The sequence below is a fragment of the Giraffa tippelskirchi genome, chromosome 10, assembly GCF_054371585.1.
Source record: "Giraffa tippelskirchi isolate mGirTip1 chromosome 10, T2T-mGirTip1v1.2.pri, whole genome shotgun sequence".
Taxonomy (NCBI): Eukaryota; Metazoa; Chordata; class Mammalia; order Artiodactyla; family Giraffidae; genus Giraffa; species Giraffa tippelskirchi.
The window spans coordinates 100482117-100497349 of record NC_137284.1 but is presented as its reverse complement, the minus strand read 5'-3'; the positions used below and the strand labels follow the sequence as shown (position 1 = coordinate 100497349).

Sequence of the window (15233 nt, the reverse complement as noted above, 5' to 3'; positions counted from 1 at the left end):
CAGCACAGATATTGAAATGTATAGACAAATATGAAGGAAGCTCAAGAATTTCACGCTGAAGTGATTATTTTATTCATTCATTTTATGTATATATTGACTTGTTTAGAATTTTTGAAACCCAGGTGGTGCTAGTGGTAAAGAATCCTCCTGCCAATGCAGGAGACATAAGAGATGCAGGTTCGATCCTTGGGTTGGGAAGATATTCTTGCCTAGAGAATCCCATGGACAGAGGATCCTGAGGGGTTACAGCCCATAGGATCACAAAGAGTCTGACACGACTGAAACGACTTAGCACACACATGTTTAACTTAATAAATACATTATCAACTAGATTGACTATTCCAATACTCTGTATATATTTAAACAATACCTTTTAGTTAAAATTGTAACACACTCTTGGAGAGAGTAGCATGGAAACATATACACTACCATATGTAAAATAGATAACCAGTGGGAATTTGCTGTATAACTCAGGAAACTCAAACTGGAGCCCTGTGACAACCTAGAGGGGTGGAATGTGGTGGGAGGTGAGAGGGAAGTTCAAGACGGAGGGGACATATGTATACCTATAGCTGATTCACGTTGATGTATGGCAGAAACCAACACAACATTGTAAAGCAATTATCCTTCAATTAAAAATCATATATGGGAAAAAATTATATACACACATAGACACAGAATCAATAATTTTAACATATATTCAAAGGGCTTCAGTTTTTAGACACATTAACCTTTCTACAAAATGAAACTTAAATTTAATCATTTAAATTTTATCATTGAAATTTAAGATAGCTTAAATTTCAGTTGGTCAGTATTACATTTGATTTTTATAAATCTATTCAAATTTCTTTTCAATGTACTCATAAAATTATATTATTGAATGAAATTGTATTAAAAATTAGATTTCTAGAAAACAGTAACGATTATTCAAAATTATTCATTATTTGTCTAAGAGAACTTCAACAAATCTAATACAGCTAACTTTATATGTAGGATTGAGGAATAAATGGAATGATCTTCTGAAGTACTTTTAATTTTGTAATTTAGTAAAATAAAGTCTATTTCCTTCCCTGACTTCAACAGGAGTTCAATAATCAGGGCTCAAAAGGTAAAGAGGGTAGGACTGGGAGCGCGTCTTAGCTAGCCTACTAATCCATTCAGCTTCCCCCGATAACCGTGGTTCTGGCAGTGCACGGTCCTTAAAATAGTGCTATCATTCACTGCTTGGTGATGATTTTTTTCTTCTCTGACTTTTGCATTGAAATACTACAAACTAGCTTATTAGTTTGATAATTAGGAACTCGAAGGGAAATCTAAATTTATTGAACTTCTTTGACATAGCAAATAGAAATCAGTCACATAAACAGTGTAATTCTAACTTTAAGTATAAGGATAGGAACTCCCCAACATTTATTTCAGTTGAGAATCAGCATTAAAAAATGACAAGATTAAAGACATAGAACAACAGGAATGACTACATGAAAAGATATAGAATTTCCTGATAGAATACTTTATTAAAGAATACAATCTTCCCAAGAGATGTTTAAGAAGAGAAGGCAATGGCACCCCACTCCAGTACTCTTGCTTGGAAAATCCCATGGACCGAGGAGCCTAGTAGGCTGCAGTCCATGGGGTGGCTAAGAGTCGGACACGACTGAGCAACTTCACTTTCACTTTTCACTTTCATGCATTGGAGAAGGAAATGGCAACCCACTGCAGTGTTCTTGCCTGGAGAATCCCAGGGACAGCGGAGCCTGGTGGGCTGCCGTCTATGGGGTCACACAGAGTCGCACACGACTGAAGCGACTTAGCAGCAGCAGCAGCATTATAAGCATTTGGCTTAGGTATTTTTCAGAATAATTTTGCCTGAAAGCAAAGGATAGAATTAGATGGCCTCTCCTACAATACAATTCAGGAAGACTGTTCAGATCAAGTGCTGTATTAGCATTGGGAAAAATGATTATAATTTCATTTACACTAAAATACAATAGTCTTGTATACATACTCAAGATTACATCTAAGGATCATATTTTTTTTTTTCTGCTTGTGCCTGAATGTAATTTTAAAATTTGGTGAGATTTTTCTATTGGTAAAATACTCAAGATATTTAAGTAGTAAAAATATGTTATTTTAAGATTAATCACCAGGAGATCTTATTAAAATACAAAAATACTGTTTTATTTCCTATATGGCTTATGAAGCTGAAAGTTACCTAAGCAGTTCTATGTAATTTGTAATTGTGTGAAGACATCTATAATAATTTTTAAAAGTGAAAATCAGTTTGAGGTTTTTCTTATAACCTCATCATCAATAGGTTAGCTTTGTATCATGGTTTAATTCTGTAAAATAAGCATAGTACCATCAGTGTTAAATGGGGTATAAAATCTGTTTCACATAATTAGTAAAAGCATCTACAGTTTGGCATGCTTTATAGATTTAAATCTTGGGGATATTTTGGTCTTTTTTACTTCACAAATTTCAAAAGGGGTGAATGAAATTCAAATCCTCAGCTGCACACAGGACAAATCATTGTCTTACGATGTTTGAATCCCATTTCTAGTTGTAACTTGAGTAGCACTGATATGCAACACAGACAGATTGTTTTCAGAGTAACTATAAGGGGAGGGAACAGTAAAATTTCCTAAGACAGGTTTTTTTAATGTACAGTTGGTCTCTGTTACTAAACAGTGCTGTGTAACAGTCCAATGTGGCAATTTATTTCTATTTGCCATAAAATCTTTAAACAGCAGGATGGCCTGATTAAGGTTTCAAAACCAGTTGTTATTTATATGAGAGTGAAAGTGTTAGTTGCTCAGTCGTGTCCGACTCTTTGCGACCCCATGAACCACAGCCCTCCAGACCCCTCCATTCATGGAATTCTCCAGGGAAGAATACTGGAGTGGGTTGCCATTTCCTTCTCCATGGGATCTTCCCAACCCAGGGATTGAATCTGAGTCTCCCAATTGCAGGCAGGCTCTTAAGTATCTGAGCCACCAGGGAAGCCCAAAAGGTTTCCAATGCCTTCCCACGGGGGAATCAAACCCTGGTCTCCAGCATGACAAGTGGGGATACTCACCACTATACTAACAGGAAATTGCAGTATTATTTATATAATAGATAATAATACTACCATGCCAGTTACCCAAGAAAAGTTATTAGAGAAGCAGAATAAAAACCTGAAAAGATTTGAGAGTTATGTCCTGAGGACCCTTTTCTTTTTATACAGTGGTGGGGTACAGAAAATGTTTTAAAAGCAGAGGAATGATTAAAATTCAAAGGTGTATAATATATCTTCTTAGAGGAAAAAATTATATCAAATTCAATTTCACTTTCTATTCATGTATATATATACAGAGATGATAAGATGAAACTATATATAGCCAACTCAGTTTTTGGTCCAAAAGAACCATCTTAAGAAGAACTACCTTAAGGAAAAAACATGTTGTAGTTCATTAAAAAAAATACCTAGTTTCTGGTTGATGTTCCAAAAATTTTTTGTAGCCCAGAAGTTTCTGGAATTTGGGAATCATTTTTCCCCTAGGGTAGCAATGTCATAAAATATTAGTTTCCATAGTTAGTGCCCCAAAACTTATTGAAAAAATCCATAATTCTAAAACTCTGTGTCTGTGTTAGTCACTCTGTCGTGCCTGACTCTTTGTGACCCCATGAACTGTAGCCCACTAGGCTCCTCTGTTGATGAAGCTCTCCAGGCAAGATTACTGGAGTGGGTAGCCATTTCCTTCTCCAGGGGATCTTCCCCACCCAGGGATTGAACCTGAGTCTCCTGCATTGCAGGCAGATTCTTTACCAACTGAGCTACAAAACTATGGATTTGTACTAACCTGAGTCTAGGTAGCAGGAATGATATTGAGGGGAAAAACACATTTCTCCATTAATTTTGGTCATAGGACTAGCCATATACAAGATTTTAAAATATAGAATTATCACCAATGCCATTTTAAGTATCTACAAAATGTCAGCAACTGGGATAGATGTTTATATATGTTAGCTAATGATTTCTCATAGCAACTCTGCCAAGTAGAAATTATATCCCTATTTTATACCTGAATAAAATGGATACAAACTGTAATTTATCCAAGTTCATACAGCTACTAATTAGTAAGAATGAAAGCCCAATTATGCCCTACTTTACTGCTTACACTGTTTCCAATATGCCTTACTGTTTTTGGAATCCTCCTTCCCTCCCAAATATACACACACACTCCAGACCCCCTGGGTCCTCCTGCTTCTGTGGAGTTCTTACCACAACTCTGTACTCAAATCTGCCTTGTACCCCATAGTGCTCTCTGCTCTAAAATTATCCATTTTCATTGTCTCAATCCAAACTCAAAGCCCATTTGTGTAGTTGACTTTAATTGGGTGTAAGGTAGGTATAGTCCCTTCCATCCTGGAGGTTGCTGCATTTAAGAAGAGGAGTTTTGTGTGTGTGTACTGTGTGAATGTGTGCATACACATATAAACACACATACACCTACATCTGTATGATCTTTTAAGTCTGACAACATAGTGGGCAATCAGGCCCACTTCAGGTGTCTGCCCTTGAGGTAACTGCACTTACACTATTCCTGCTGGCCTGTTGGGGTGAAACCTTGGAACAAGGACAGGAGTCACAGTCAGCAGAATTGGAAGAAGTGAAAAACTTATGTCCCACCTAACAATCATCTTTTGCCTGGAGCTTTATTGGCCCCGTGTTCTTGGCCCCTGCTCCATTTTTACAGGCTGCAGATGGTCTTCAGGTGGGAAGTTAGGCTCGTAGAGATCCCAGAAGATCCATTTGAGGCCTGGCATCTATAGTGAGTCCCTTCAGCTAGGGCTTGAGAGAAACTCTTGAGTGATGAGACCCTCTTCTTCTGCTCTCAGAAAAGGTTCAAAACTACTCTAGGGAAAGTCAAGTCTTATAGGAGTATGGATTTACCACAAGACCAGGAAGCCACAAAGCCCTGGTAGATCTCCAAGGAAACTCTAAGCTCGTTGGCTCCTTGTTGTCAACTAGCTGGCAGTTTCCAAACAGTCCTCTTGATGGGTCCTGTGCAGCTGTGTTTTATGTTTCCATGTGGCCTTGCCAGAGGTCCCTCCCTTAAACAGACCAGGCTTCCACAATTAGTTAGGACTCAAAACAGGTTAGTTATGGAATATATTAAGTCCTTAAGGCTTCATGGGGCTATTTACACTTCTTTGGACTATTTCCAGGACTCCAGATTATACTGCAAGTGTAAATTAAGGAAGTCTCACGATGCTATAGCTCTGACTGGAACATGCAATGTGAGCATATATTAGGCACCATTTTCAAATGTTTTTCTTGGCCTCATTTTAACAATTTACCACCCTGAAAGATAAACTCTCTGTAATCTTCAAGTTATACTTTAGAAAGCCTCTCTCTCATTCCCATTCTTGAATGTGCCTGTTTCTATTATTCCTCAGGTACAGAAACTGAAGAGTGATCTTTTTTTTTTTTCCTTTGGCATTGAAATCTTTCAGGAATTTATTTGCGTTCACCTGGCCAAGTTATAAATACCATCCAACACCTATATCATGCCATTTCATTACTTAAAATAATAAATTGGTTTCACTTAATAAAATACAAGACCATATGAAGTCAGTCTGTGTACCCAACAGTTGGGAACATTTAGCAGCTGTTGGTAGGGAAAAGGATATGCTGAAAAGGTCAGTCCCCTGGCCAGTACTCAAGATCAGTTATTGATCACAGATTTGAGAAAACTCAAAATGTAATGTAAGTGGTTCTTATTTTTCATCTGTGGCTTCCCTTGTTTACCTGAAGAATCTGAGCTTGGCTTTAATGTTCTATCCCCTCACCCCCTCTGCTCTCAGCCTCTGTGAGGACTATTTCCTTGGGGCCTCTGGTCTTCACTGAGTCATGTTTCCAGCCTTGTGCCTAACAGCACAGTACCTGAGACACAGGCCCTTAATAAACACTTATGGAATGAATTTTGAAACCCTAAAAAGAAAACTATGATGTCAGAAGAAATAACACAAGTCTAAGAACCAAGAAATTAGCTGAACACAATTTGATAATAATGATGGAAATTATATTTGAGTTTTGATGGCTATATATGTGCCCAACACTTTACTAGAAGCTTTAAAAATATAATCTCATTTTATGTTAACTTAATCATCACAAGACTGGACAAGCACCATTGCCCCTATTTTACATATGAATAAATAGCAGCTTTGAGAAGTAAAATAATATGTCTGTAGCCACATAGTTATTAAATAAATATTAACTGGGATAAATATGTGTGTCTGTTCAATGCCACAATCAAGCCTTTTTTAACCCTTTTGATCTAGTCCTTTATTTTTTTATTAAACATGAAAATTTTAATAGTCATTAAGATCTTTTCCAACTTTAAGATGTTCCAGATATCAGGTAACACACATCTCAAGAAAACTGACAATTCAGTGGGTTTGCCTTGTTGATTAAAATCCTGAAAAAAACAAAGAAAATTGCTCTCCAAAATGGAAATTTTAGAAACTCTGAAAAGAAAGAAGAGAGGAACTTTTGGACAGTTTGGGCCTCTCTAGGGTTTTTCAGATGCACCTAAAGCTAGATTTGGCCTTGGCTTTTTACAGGAGTTATTATTTTCTGATAACTAACTATGTGCCATACACTAGGCCAAAACTTTATATGTATTATTTTATGGAAATCTCTAACAATCTCTATGAGATTGTACCATTGTTATTCACAATTAACAGAAGGGGTATTGAGTTTAACTTGCAGAAGGTCACACAGCTAGCATGTGGTGCAGCTTAGACTCAAACCCAGATATATTTATCTCGGAAACCCAAATTTTAACTTTGAAGGTATATTGCTTCTGCGTGTTATTTTTAGTTTATTTATCTAATACATCTAATATTACTTATGTCAATGTTATTTAATTCTTTTGGTCACTTATTTTGAAATAATGTCCATGGGACGTAGATCAGCAGTCTGCTTAGTTTGTTTGCTAACACATACTACATATGGGGTGACACTTATCAAGTATCTCATGATGCATGCCTTTAAGTGCAATTAAATACCTCTGGGTCACTCTTGGTCACATGCCTAAGAGTTACAAATTCTGTTTCCCTCCCCCACTAGATATTTCTTTCTATCCAAAGGGGATAGATTAATAAGAATAAAGAAAAACTAAAAACAAAAAAATCAGACAACCACATCAATGTGGAGGTTTGCAAACTCTGACCTGAAAAAATCTTCTATATAGAAAACATCATGCCTAGGGTGACTGACATAACAGAAATCCTACCTCACTAAATGTGTTCTCACAGTTCATTCTGTACTTGTTAGAAGGGATTCTGGACACTTTTAGAAGATACAATCTCTGAGACACTGATAGCAAATTAACTTTGAAATCAAGAGGAATTCACGTGAGTTTCTAGTCTCTATATTAAGACAGACTTATTTTCAGTCTAACTCTGGCTTATATCACACACTATTATTAATCTACCTGCATATATGAAGTAAAAATCCACATATATTTCTCTTCTGCATTTATCTTCTCAAAGAAGTAACCTCCAAATTAAATTACAAAATTCTGTAACTTTTGAAGGGAGGAAGATATTTTAGAAGCTGTAACTTTTTTGATCAAATAAGTGTTAGTGAATTTTTGCTTTAGCCAAGTACACATTTCGTAAAGGAACACTAATAAGATGTGCTATTTTTCCCTAACCAAATTCTTCACAATGAAATCCAACTGCAATATTCATTTAGAAATTTGATAATGCTCTCTTGTGTGAGTTTTAGGAATATTTGAAACCCCATTGCATATAAATTATATCATGGAAAAGCTGTATAAATATTCTATTATGGCACATGCTGTTCTAAGGATCTGTCAGGATTTCCTTTATACACTCCATTTTGAGTGGTATATAAATCAGATGTAAAAATTCATGTTGGACTGAAACTTAGCACAAAAGGCCTTCTCCAGAGGCAAATGGGTTTTTTTTTCAAAATGTGGTTTGAATTATGTTGGTCATTTTTAAGTTATAGAAGTGCAGAAAATGTATTTGTGGTTTTGAAGGAGAGAGATTTTTTCCATTTTTATAACTCATTAGGAAACTTTACAGGCCTTTAGACCATTTTGTGGTTTAGTTCTTCTCAAGTTTTTCCCCAAAGCAATATTAAAACTTGAATGGTGTCCGCTATGAACCTAACAATTACTGTTCTGAATATAAATGTGGGTATGGATATATATCCAGTCATACATATCTCAGACTAGGAGAAGTTTAAATAATATCAAGACTGGAGTAGATTAGGCCTAGCAGTTATCCATTTTTGTTCTTATTTTCAAGTCATTTGGTCTATCAAAGGAATCCTCTATCTTTACCATAGTTCAGATTGTAATGCTTATAATTTTAAAGTGCATTTCTAACTTGCGGAAAAATCCAGAGTTAAATACTCCTTCTTTTATGAGATCTTTGACAATATGGCTGTGCCTTTTTTAAATTTTGCTTTTCTCTAATATATAGGCCAAGTTGCAGCCTGTACATTATTCACTGGTGATGATCTTATTTGTAAATTATTTAATATGTGTATGTTTATGTATACAAATTAGTTTATTAAATAGTGTTGAACTTATTTTGTCTACATAGCTAACATGTTGCTGAGTAATCTCATAAACATAAATTATTTTAGCACACAGATTATGACTTTATTATCTCTCAATAGCATCAGTTAAAACCTAAGAAAGTTTATTTGGACTAAGAAAGACAGCATAACTCACAAAGTCAGGTAAACCAATCTTTAAATGACTTTAAAGGATAATGAAAACAAATATTTTATATGATTGAATTGCTTCACTTACATTATATTTAGTTCATTAATGCATTAGAATAGCACATTTAGTGGTTATTATTTATTATCATCCAGTAGATCAAGGCATCAAAGCATGAGAGATTAAAAATTTTCCAATGTAATTCTTTATGTTTTTATTTAATTCCACTTAGAATCTGGATGTCTTGATTCCTAGTACAGTTCCCTTTTTATCATATTACACTATTTCTGGTGCAGTTACTAGAATCTTCGGGTCTAATGACAGTTAGGATGGACCATCCAGAAAATAATCAAGCTTTTGCCTGTGGCTTGTACAGCAATGTGATTTTCCTTTGGGACACTGTGAAGAGCAGGAGACATCCATCTCCTCCTGGACATTTTATCTACCCAGCTACTGTCATGGAAATGAGCCAACCCTACAATAGAGAGAATTGAATACCCATTTATTTTTATTTTATTTTATTTTTTACATTAACAGGAGAGCAAGGTTACTAATGAAGGGTCATATCCCAAATCTCTAATCTATAAAGCTAATATCCTTATTTCTACTTGGATCATTTTTTTAATTCTGCTCCATTTACTTTTACTAAATTATACTACTTTGTGTTCTATAATGCTACATTTGGTTGTAATTATAAATTTTATAGATAATTCATATACCACTCATATACTACTTTCTCTTAGCTTATCACTAAAGTCATCATAGCTCTTAAAATGTAACTAAATATGTGTCACTCCAGACATCCCTATACAACTAAATGTCATTGAAAATTTTGAGGAGAAGTCTATGAATTTCTGAGCACTAGAAACATATTGGTACATACTGAAACACTGTTATATGCTCATCAGAAATGTTTTTTTAAGTACGGCAAAAGTATTTAAAACACTAAACATACTTTAAATGGCAAAATAAACAGTTTTACGTGTTAAGAATCTGGATTCCATGGTTTGAATTTAAGCAATTTATAGCTCATTAGGTAGGAAATATACATATTGTACTCCCCCTGCTATCTGTTACATTATACCCATATTTTCCTTACATCTGGAGGAAAGATGACACAGTGCTATTATTCAAATATCACTGACCTTGTTAAAGCCTAGCACCATTGCTTTATATGTAACAAGACTATATTTTTAAACAGCATGGCTATTTCTTAGTAGTGAAATAAAGAATGACTTTTAAAAACTTTAAAATTATGAAAAGTAATGATGTAAGATATATCCTCACCTTGATTTTACCTTTAAGCAGCCTTTTATTTGTCTATTAGGAATGTCTTCCTGTAGTTTTTCAGGCTCCGGCTCTTGTTCTTTCTTTTGACAAACCAATACATAATTTGTGCCATTATTATTTGACCAAAATGTACCAACAGAAGTTTCATAACGTATACAAAACTCAACTTTACTGCCATCTTTTTGATAAGGAGGAACCAATGATATCTTAAAGGAAAACTGGTCAGTTTCACCATCACATGAATTTGGAATATATTCTGCTAATATATCATAATATGTCTGCCAGTCATCTAAGGACATTCTCACATATACTAACTTCTCGAAAGAAATATTCAAAACTCGAATAATGCCCTTCATACTTGTAGATCCAGGAGGATACTCGGTCGATTCCAGTATTGCTTTCTGTACTTGAAGCTGTTGCATAAGATCTTCTTTTGAAGAAGGCAAGACAAATTGTGGAGATAAAACATATTCTTCTGTGTGAAAAACGTCCTGCCTTAAGTCAAAATCAGTTGAACCACTTGGTAATTCCCAGGAATCAAATTCTTTAACAGACACAAGATTGAATCCAAAGGTGTCAGCAAATGAAACTCTTCTTGCACCTGATGGTGGAGAGTCCAGGTAAATGTCTTCAGATGAATCAGAACCTCGTCTGCTAGGTTGTGGGGAGAATCCAGGTCTGAAGGTAGCTTTAACTTCTTCATCTTCAGAAAGAGAATCAGATAAACTAGGAACTTCTAAAAAGTTATCTTTGCTAATCTGACTAGGTTCTTCAGAAGGCTCCATTGGGCTCTCTGATATCAAATAAGAGAGAACTGTACAACTAGTAGAGGCTGATATTTGAGACACTGAGGCTTAAAATAAGTATAAGGTTACAGTTGACATTGCAAAAAGGAGTCAGCTCTATAAATAGGTCCGATGGCGTGTAAACTATGCTTGCTTGCCTCCAAAGGCCTTTAATATGATAGCATCCACATTAACTCTCAGCAGCATGTTTCAGATTTAACTCTTAATTTTTAAAATTGCGTGTGTTTATGAGTTCCAAGAGACATCTTAAATCATTTTCTGCTGTGTTTGAAAATCTGAAACTTTAGAATAAAAATATTATTTTAACCTGTTGATATTAAAAATTGAACCGTTTATTTTAAAAGAGAATAAAAATAGTATCACAATACTAAATATGTAGTTTGAGTTCGATCCATCCATTGAAGAAGGCAAAGGAAGGCAGGAGAGAACAAGAACATTTATACAACTGGAAAGTTCCAGTGTTTAATAATAATGATAGCCACAATTGATCATGGATTTATATATAATGTGAACTCTAAATGGTTAAATAAGGTGCTGGGAGTTCTAAGGAAAGAAACAAGATTTAGATGGAGAAGGTATCATTTGAAAGAAATCATGAGGGTAGGTAGGACATAGACATGTAGGGTTAGAATGAGGTAGATTTTCCAGGTGGAAGAAATAGTGTAAGTCAAGGTGTAAGATAAATAATTAGCCAAATCTGTTATTTTAAACATTAGTAAGTTTCTTTTAATTACGTCACAGAAAAATATTAACAAGTAATATGTTATTGACTTGAGATATAAGTATGCAATGATAAACATGGCCCAGGAATGAAATATTTATATAGAATAAAATGTTTGGCAAAATGCCATTTTATGCTCACAAAGCAGAAGTTAATACCATGACATGTTGGAGTTCTATGTGAATTTTAGAGTGTGAGCAGCCTGTTTAGACTCTCATATTTTTGTATTAATGTAAAATCTATTTTGTAGATAACAATTGGGAAATGCCTATAAAAATGTAAACATACACATGCTTTGACCTAGAAAATACTCCAGCTACAAATTTGCCCTATCAGTAAGGGATAAGTGTGCAAAGATGAATGTAAACATATGTTCATTATGCTGCTGCTGCTAAGTTGCTTCAGTCGTGGCCGACTCTGTGCGACCCCATAGACGGCAGCCCACCAGGCTCCCCTGTTCCTGGGATTCTCCAGGCAAGAACACTGGAGTGGGTTGCCATTTCCTTCTCCAATGCGTGAAAGTGAAGTCGCTCAGTCATGTCTGACTCTCAGCAACCCCATGGACTGCAGCCTACCAGGCTCCGCCGTCCATGGGATTTTCCAGCAAGAGTACTGGAGTGGGGTGCCATTGCCTTCTAGGACTGATCATTTTAGACGCTATCTAGATATCAATCAACAGGGAAATTGACAAATAATGTTACACCCATTCAATAGACTATTCATAGTCATTAAAAAGGATAAAGTACCAATTTATGTGTCAATGTGGAAAGACAACCAAAATAACTTCTAAGTGAAGAAAAGAAAGTGTGTGCAGATACGTATATAGAAAATCCCTAGAAAGACACAAAAGAAACTACTAGTAGCAGTTATCTCTAACCACAGAGGTAGTTTAAGTTTTCACTTAAAACTTCACACAAGTTTTAAGTGAAAAGGACTCATTATTTCACTTTATGGTCTCTGGGCCTTAGAAAGCATCACTACGAACAAAGCTAGTGGAGGTGATGGAATTCCAGTTGAGCTATTTCACATCCTCAAAGGTGATGCTGTGAAAGTGCTACACTCGATATGCCAGCAAATTTGGAAAACTCAGCAGTGGCCACAGGACTGGAAAAGGTCAGTTTTCGTTCCAATCCCAAAGAAAGGCAATGCCAAAGAATGCTCAAACTACCGCACAATTGCACTCATCTCACATGCTAGTAAAGTAATGCTCAAAATGCTCCAAGCCAGGCTTCAGCAATACGTGAACCGTGAACTTCCAGATGTTCAAGCTGGTTTTAGAAAAGGCAGAGGAAACAGAGATCAAATTGCCAATATCCGCTGGATCATCAAAAAAGCAAGCGAGTTCCAGAAAAATATCTATTTCTGCTTTATTGACTATGCCAAAGCCTTTGACTGTGTGGATCACAATAAACTGTGGAAAATTCTGAAAGAGATGGGAATACCAGACCATCTGACCTGTCTCTTGAGAAACCTGTATGCAGGTCAGGAAGCAACAGTTCGAACTGGACATGGAACAACAGACTGGTTCCAAATAGGAAAAGGAGTCCGTCAAGGCTGTCTATTGTCACCCTGCTTATTTAACTTATATGCAGAGTACATCATGAGAAACGCTGGGCTGGAAGAAACACAAGTTGGAATCAAGATTGCCGGAAGAAATATCAATAACCTCAGATATGCGGATGACACCACCCTTATGGCAGAGAGTGAAGAAGAACTGAAGAGCCTCTTGATGAAGGTGAAAGAGGAGAGTGAAAAAGTTGGCTTAAAGCTCAGTGTTCAGAAAACCAAGATCATGGCATCTGGTCCCATCACTCCATGGGAAATAGATGGGGAAACAGTGGAAACAGTGTCAGACTTTATTTTTGGGGGCTCCAGAATCACTGCTGATGGTGACTGCAGCCATGAAATTAAAAGACGCTTACTCCTTGGAAGGAAGGTTATGGCCAACCTAGATAGCATATTTAAAAGCAGAGACATTACTTTGCCAACGAAAGTCCGTCTAGTCAAGGCTATGGTTTTTCCAGTGGTCATGTATGGATGTGAGAGTTGGACGGTGAAGAAAGCTGAGTGCCGAAGAATTGATGCTTTTGGACTGTGGTGTTGGAGAAGACTCTTGAGAGTCCCTTGGACTGCAAGGAGATCCAATCAATCCATCCTAAAAGAGATCAATCCTGGGTGTTCATTGGAAGGTCTGTTGTTGAAGCTGAAACTCCAATACTTTGGGCACCTCATGCGAAGTGTTGACTCATTGGAAAAGACCCTAATGCTGGGTAGGATTGGGGGCGGGAGGAGAAGAGGACGACAGAGGATGAGATGGTTGGATGGCATCACCGACTCAATGAACACGGGTTTGGGTAGACTCCAGGGGTTGGTGATGGACAGGGAGGCCTGGCGTGCTGCGGTTCATGGGGTCGCAGAGAGTCAGACACGACTGAGCGACTGAACTGAACTGAACTATTTGAAATATTAGCCATGACCAAGGTTTTCTTTCAAAGTATTTTCAACTCAAATAAATTGTGAGAGGAGATTAGTTTTTTAAGAGAACACAAAAGCATACTTTCTTAAATTTAAACTTTATAAGTAATTATGACTTACTGAATAACTTGAATTGTGTACAATAGTGAATTAAGGAATTATTTTGCAAGATTAAGAGGAAGTATTGTCTAGGATAAGCAAATGAAAATTACTTTAGGATTTATCACATAGCTAGAATGGGTGATGACCACATGGATTGTTCAAGAATGGAGAATTGTAGTGGAAATGATATACTAATGTACTGAAGTAGTTTAACTATTCAGAGATGATAAGCAGAGACATGGAGATAAAGACCCCTGGGTTTGTACTCTGGCTGTGATACTTACTAGCTGGGTAACCTTCAGAACATTGCTCAAATTTTCTTACCCTAAGTTTCTCTGATTGCTAAAATGTAATGTTAACAATTAAATGAGATGCTTACTAAATAAATATTTATTTAATATATTGCTAAATAAATAACTATATATGTTTGTGAAAGGTTGATTTCTGAGATACACCAATAGTTAGATCAGCTAGTTAGGTGGATAGGATAGATAGAAATAGATAGATTGTAAAGAATCTACATATATAGTAGTAAGTAATGGTTTGTAATTTGTTTCATTTTTGTCTTTTTCAAAGGCTATATTATAGAACACTTAGCTTTAGAAGACATAAAATAGCTCTACATTAGGAAATGGTCCTGTTTCTTGAGTTAAAATCTCCTTTTCTTAATTTTTCTTTCCACAGAGCACTACACCCTAGATTTGTAGTAATCGCTGCCTATCTTTTAGAGTTTATAACCTTCGCATAATTATAGATGGTTGACATGTTCCCCCTTAGTCACTGCTTAGCTAAAGCAGAGGGATTTCCTCTTTTTAATCTCTTCTTATAGGTCAATACTTCAGCACTTTTTATCATTTTGTTACTCTTCTATGAATCCTTCCAGCTTGCCTATATTATTCTGGTAATGAGCTACCCCTAGATGAATGTAGTAGCACAGATCAAGTGTCTCTGGGGCATGGAGAAAGCTCTATCAGTCTCAGCCTTGTGACTTGGTGTTTGTATCAATTAAAATTCACATCTCCTTACTTTTTTTCCATATCAGGCCAACATCTCATTTTCTTATATTCACTGCTACCTCAATTTTAATAA

General features: G+C 36.0%; 2 protein-coding genes and 1 long non-coding RNA gene across 5 annotated transcripts in view; 1 reads left to right on the top strand and 2 right to left on the bottom strand.

Annotated features, from left to right (window-relative positions):
- The window catches only part of PPP1R3A (protein phosphatase 1 regulatory subunit 3A), a 41727-nt gene extending 30886 nt beyond the window's left edge, over window positions 1-10841 (bottom strand). Inside the window, exons 1-2 of one of the 3 annotated variants that reach the window (XM_081537119.1) lie at window positions 10399-10841; window positions 10038-10120 (exon numbers count right to left, since the gene is read on the bottom strand). In XM_081537119.1, the coding sequence (XP_081393245.1) occupies window positions 10038-10120; window positions 10399-10509 (194 nt within the window). In that variant the 5' untranslated portion in view covers window positions 10510-10841. Of the gene's footprint in view, window positions 1-10037 lie in introns of all 3 variants that reach the window. The other 2 variants (XM_081537120.1, XM_081537118.1) reach the window with 2 other exon arrangements.
- FOXP2 (forkhead box P2) overlaps window positions 1-15233 on the top strand; it is a 1512938-nt gene that overhangs the window by 729992 nt on the left and 767713 nt on the right. The gene's annotated exons all lie outside the window — the stretch shown is intronic.
- LOC145524576 (uncharacterized) lies at window positions 1848-7555 on the bottom strand. The gene is made up of 2 exons (XR_014067679.1): window positions 3638-7555; window positions 1848-2811 (listed from the first exon to the last, which is right to left on the bottom strand). It is a non-coding gene; the product is annotated as an uncharacterized LOC145524576 (long non-coding RNA).